This window comes from Benincasa hispida, chromosome 3 (genome assembly GCF_027475165.1).
Source record: "Benincasa hispida cultivar pf3 chromosome 3, pf3_genome.v1.1, whole genome shotgun sequence".
NCBI classification, from domain to species: domain Eukaryota; kingdom Viridiplantae; phylum Streptophyta; class Magnoliopsida; order Cucurbitales; family Cucurbitaceae; genus Benincasa; species Benincasa hispida.
The window spans coordinates 36,210,963-36,216,873 of NC_143480.1; the positions used below are offsets into that span (position 1 = coordinate 36,210,963).

Consider the following 5,911-nt stretch of genomic DNA (forward strand, 5'->3'; position numbering starts at 1 on the left):
ATAATGTAATAAACCAAATTCATTTATTTAATAAAATAAGAAGTTATTTTATTTGTCATTTAAAATTATGTCACTCAATCCAATAAACAACATTCGAGGTTATTTAATACAACTTAAACATGTATGTGGTTAACATGTAAGTGGATCATGTTTAAGTAATAATCTAATGGTATGTAGTATTTAGATAAAGTTAGGTGTCTTATCCTAGTGACACTCTGTATACGATTCATTTTGTAATTGTTATAATTGTTGTAAAGTGTTACAAATGATTTGATCCTAATAATTCATGTGAAGATATGTGAGTTAAGTATCCTATACAAAGAGTTTTTATAAAATTGGACCGCAAAATGATTAGTCTCTTTTTATAGTACTGTTACTTGAAGAGATTAACATTTCAAGAGGATGACCATAGGTGGCTCGACCTTAATCCTGAGTGAGTTGTGAACTTCTGTCTATGAGAACAATCCTTTTATCTGTATGGGTGAGAATGGCCAGATTCGCCAACTCAATAAGCCTACCATTTTGGGGATTTGTTCAAGTAGGGAACTAAGAACATACCTACAGAAGATGGAATTTGTTCCTTCATGTAAAGAAGGGTAAGTAGATGAATTACTCCCTTAAGAGCTGATTCCGAGTCTTGAACAATGAGGCACTTCACCTTCTCACTGGCTAGAGAGGGTTCTAGTTTATAGTTGGACTATAACTAATTGTTCATTAGAGGGATCAATGAAACTTAAGAGTTAAATATAACTATAAGGGTAAAACGATAACTTGACCCAGTTGTAGTAAGCGATTTGTGAATGGTCGACTTACTGTTGATTGGTTATATCCGTGGACACAGAAATATATCCACAGTGTGTAAAGTGCAGTTGTGGGTCTTTAGTAGAGTGACATGCAGTTAATGAATGTTGATTAATTTAATTAAATAGTTTAATTAATTAATCTCGTATCATTGAAATTTCTAATCTGTAGGTTCATTAGATCTCCTTACTATCTCACTAAGGATAAAATAATAAATAAATAGTTTTGAAATAATTTGAATTCTTCAAATCATTTAAGGAAAACTTTAAATTGATATGATAAATATATAATATATATTGATACATTATAATACATAGTTAATTATGAATATTGATTTATAATTAGTACTATGTATAACGAACAAATATACCATCACAAGAGCTTCCCCGTTATGCTCTAGGATTCCAAGGAGCTAGATGTGTGGGCTCTAACACCTTGGAAGAGAGAATGTTCTTGAGGGAGTAAAATAGAGAGAATATGAGAGTGGAGGCTAGGACAATTTTTCATAAAAATCTCTTCTTGTAAAAGGGTTATAATGGTATATTTATAGGGAGTCCAATTCTTCCCATTTTTCATCATTTGTTAATCGATTAATTAACGACCAATCAACATAAATATCACATATTTATACTAGCCTCCATTCTCCATCATTTGTTAATTAATTAATTAACCATTAATCAATCAATTAACATAAAAATTAAATAACTATATAATGAATCATATTTAATATAGGGTTAATTTTTTAACATATAAATATCATATATTTATACGCATCCAATTCATATAAATCTAATATTCGAATCTCATTCAAATACATCTCTCTAATAATCTAACTCTATATAAATTCAATTCATATGAATTGAAAATTCAAATCACATTCAAATATATCTCTCTAATACTATAATTCTATATGAATCTAATTCATGGAAATTTATTATTCGAATCTCATTCAAATATATCTCTCGCATATAGTTTGGATTATAGATTATACCTATAATTAACCATATTCTATAATATATCATAATGCACTATATAATAATCATATTAATATAAAATTTCTTTAAGTAATTTGAACAATTCAAATAATTCCTCGTTACTATCCTTAGTGAGCTAACATCGGAATCTTATGAACTTACAGATTTGAAGCTCTAATAATATGAGATTAATTAATTAAACTTTTTAGTTAAATTAATCAATATTCATTAATTATTGATCACTCCACTATAGACGAATGGTTGTACTCTTCGCATTGTAGATATATTTCTGAGTCCATGGATATAACCAATCAACAGTGAGTCAACCTTTCACAAATTGTTCATAACCATTAAATTATCATTTTACTCCTGTAGTTACATCTAACTCTTTATATCACTGATTCTTCTAATGAACAAATAGTTTATTATCCAATTATAAACTAACAGCACTCAGGACAGTAAGAGGTTGATACCTCATTGTTCAAGACTCCAACTATTAAGGTGCTTATAGATGTTTGTGAGCTGAACATTGTGTTTTTTGTTATTATTATTATTATTATTATTATTATTATTATTATTATTAAAAATGGTTTATTGCGTAGATTAGTGGAATAATTTTTAAACAAATAAATAAGACAAATGAAAACAACAATATAAAATGTAAAAAGTATTATTTTAGTATTTAAACTCTCATGGTTTATATTGTATACAACGTTTTGTGTTTAACCACTAATTATATATATATATATTAAAAAAAAAATTGTTATATAGCTCTTGCCATATTGATTTAAATTTCAAAAATTATTTTATTTAATTAACATAATTGAATCATACCGATAATTAGAATATATATGATATTATAATATCAATAGTCATTGCACCTTACATAATGTCAAAAATATTAAATTAACACTCATTCACTAGAAAATGGATAAAAATCTTCCTAATATTATTAATTTCAACGAAATAAAATTTTGTATAGATGTAAGTTTGATCAAAACAACTCATTAACTATTCAACAACATTTTCAATATTCATAAATGGTAATAAAAAACAATTTAGCTATAATATTTGTTTGTCTGGCCCAGGTTCCTTCCTTAGTAAAGAAAAGTCACACCAATTAAAAGATTGATTATCCTAGTTAGATATCATATGTCTTAACAAGAACTTTATTTGTCATCACGAAGTTCTTTTTGGAAAAAAAATAAATAAATAAAAATACAATAACTAAAATTAGATACTTAAATTTATATGAAATAAAATTGAATATGCCCTAGATCATATTTTAATCTAATAAAATAATTTTTTTAAAAGGAAAAGAAAAAGTTACCGCATTTTTTTCAAAAAAAAAAAGAAAAAAAACATTAATTTCTTCGCACGTGGGGTCAAGTCAACAAATAAGCAGTCTAATACCAACGGAGTCTAAATAAGACGGCTAAAGGCAAGAACCAACCAACCTTCATTTACTTCCCAATAAAATTTAAATTTATTATTTAAAAGAAAAAAAAGACGGGCCATCATAACATAAACATCATGCATACATGAAGGGCACATCATACATCGAAGCTGTGCTATAAATAGGCATTTTATGCCCTTTTCCCTCTCTCCAAGCAAACGAAGTTCGCAGACTTAACATAACAGATGGGTGAGGTTAGTTACAGTGCTCAATTTCATACGCTTTACGCTTCTTTCCTTGTTTGAATTTCTTGTTCATCAATTGCACGTTTCCGATTCTGAAGGGTATTTTTATTGCTCAGAAGAAGGTTGTTGTTGCTGTAATTATGATGGATTTGAGTTTAATTTTTGGTCTTCGTTTCGATTTCAGAAAGTCGAAGGTGCTAAGAATGACGGAGAGAAGAAGGCCGGCGATGCCGGTCAGAAGAAGGACGACGGCGCAGTCACTGCCGTTTTTAAAATCAATTTGCATTGCGACGGTTGTGCGAAGAAAGTGAAACGAGCTGTGAAGCATTTGGATGGTGACTATTCTCATTGACTTGAACGATTATTGAATTTTTCTTCTGTGTTTTCGTATTTTAACCTAGTTTTGTTCATCTAGCTATACTGGAAACGATTTTGCTCTTCTCGATTTTGTTCTGCTTTTCTAATTTGGCGATTTTTTTCCAGTTTAATTCATCGAGGAATATTATGCGATTTTTATGATTTGATTGTTGATTTGGTCAAGTATGATTTCGGATAGGGATTTGTTTTGATCGATTTGATATTTTAAATCTTCGTTCCGTCTCTGTTTTGTTAATTGATGTAATTTACAACTCTGATTTGTAGGTGTGAGTGACGTGAAAGCGGATCCTTCATCCAATAAACTCACTGTTACCGGTAAAGTAGACCCTGCCATAATTAAAACGAAACTGGAGCAGAAGACGAAAAAGAAAATTGAAATCATCTCACCTCAGCCTAAAAAAGATGGCAGCGGCGATAAGAAACCGGACGAAAAGACTGAGAAGAAGACCGACGAAAAAGCAGAGAAGAAAACCGATGAGAAGAAAGTAGACGGAAAGTCAGAAAATAAGTCTGACGAAAAAGCCGAGAAGAAGCCCGAAGAGAAAAAGTCAGAAGAGAAAAAGACAGACGACAAAAAGGCCAAAGAGGTAATTTCCAAAAAAATATTAAATCCATCTGATAGCTAAAAAACGATTTCATGGCGGCGCGTATTAACCACGCGCGAGTCTATTTTTTTTAGCTCAGATCTTTGAGTTGGCAACTAATTTTCGTTTCAATTTGCTTGTGGAGCAGAGCACCGTGGTTTTGAAGATGCGATTACACTGCGAAGGTTGCATTCAAAAGATTAGGAAGGCACTCATCAAATTCAAAGGTAAAGAAATTCATCTCTCATTAGAAAATCAAAATCAATTGAAATCAATTATACAAATCGGCAACGAAAAAGTACTAATTCAACATCTCTATAATTTTACAGGAGTCAATGAGATTTCAGTAGATGCTCAGAAGGATTTGATCACAGTAAAAGGCACCATAGAAGGAAAAGACATTGTAGGCTACCTCAAAGACAAGTTCAAGAGATCCGTCGACGTAGTTCCTCCCAAGAAAGAAGAACCCACCGCTGCCGGAGGCGACAAGAAAGAAAAAGAAGCCGGAGGTGGTGGTGGTGACAAGAAAGAGAACGACGGAAAAAATGCCACCTCCAGCGGTGGAGACGGTGGTGGCCCAAAAATGGAGGTGAGCAAGATGGAGTATAGCGGTTTCTCATATCATCCTTCGACATTCTACTACGACGCTCCGGTTCATTCTCACTCTCAGTACGGTTACGCCATGGAAGCCCAGCCAAGCTATCCAATCCACGGCTTCGCAAATTCCAGCGGCTATTACGCAAATCAAAACTACGTACATCAAGGTTACTCTATGCCGATGTACAATCAATCTCACGCGCCTCAAATGTTCAGCGACGAGAATCCAAATGCTTGTTCCGTCATGTGAGTAAACAAATGTATCCATGAAAGTTCTTCCTAACGTAATACATACCCTGTAAATGAATTAAAGCCATAAAAACACAAGAAGAAGAAAAATTAGATAGTTTTTTTGTTGTTAAATATGTGATATGTCGGCCGGCCGGCTTCGGCCGGAAAGTTGCCGGCTAGTTAGTCCAATTCAATTCATTGGGGGAGTTGGTCGATCTTTTTTCTTATTTTATTGTAGCTTTTGTTCGGTTCAAATATATGACGTAATAATAGAGCTCTGTTCCATGTAATTTTGTCTCTAAGTCCATTATTTTTCGCCCACATTTATTATGCAATATACTATTGGTTATGAATTATCATTATCAAAATAATTAAAGAAAAAAGACCAAATTTAAGCTATGGTCTGTAAAGTTATAAAACTTAGGTAAGTGTTTTAATTTTTCACTTCAAAATTCAAATGTTTTTAAAAATATACACTCTTATATAAATTATATAACATATACCTTAAGAAATTTATAAAATTCTAAAATAATGACATTAGAGCTCTTTTTCTCAAAAAAAAAAAAAGACAAAATTATTTAATGATTAATTTGTGCGTTAGCTAAACCTATTTTCATGCATAACTCTATTTTACTAAAATTAATGAGTTTATGGAGATTTATATATTGATTTTTGTTAAAATAGTGGGTGAATTAGTGGAAATTG

General features: G+C 31.1%; 1 protein-coding gene across 2 annotated transcripts; it reads left to right on the plus strand.

Moving 5' to 3' along the window:
- The first annotated feature begins 3,383 nt into the window (after nucleotides 1-3,383).
- Nucleotides 3,384-5,496, plus strand: LOC120074657 (heavy metal-associated isoprenylated plant protein 3-like). Of its 2 annotated transcripts, none has more exons than XM_090311686.1 (5): nucleotides 3,384-3,429; nucleotides 3,605-3,751; nucleotides 4,059-4,381; nucleotides 4,527-4,605; nucleotides 4,708-5,496. In XM_090311686.1, the coding sequence occupies exons 1-5, from the start codon at nucleotides 3,417-3,419 to the stop codon at nucleotides 5,223-5,225; spliced, it is 1,080 nt and encodes a 359-aa protein (XP_090167812.1). In that variant the 5' UTR covers nucleotides 3,384-3,416; the 3' UTR covers nucleotides 5,226-5,496. The 2 variants fall into 2 exon arrangements, with proteins under 2 accessions (XP_090167812.1, XP_038883783.1); XM_039027855.2 differs by having other exon boundaries at nucleotides 3,384-3,425; nucleotides 3,601-3,751.
- Nucleotides 5,497-5,911: the final 415 nt, after the last annotated feature.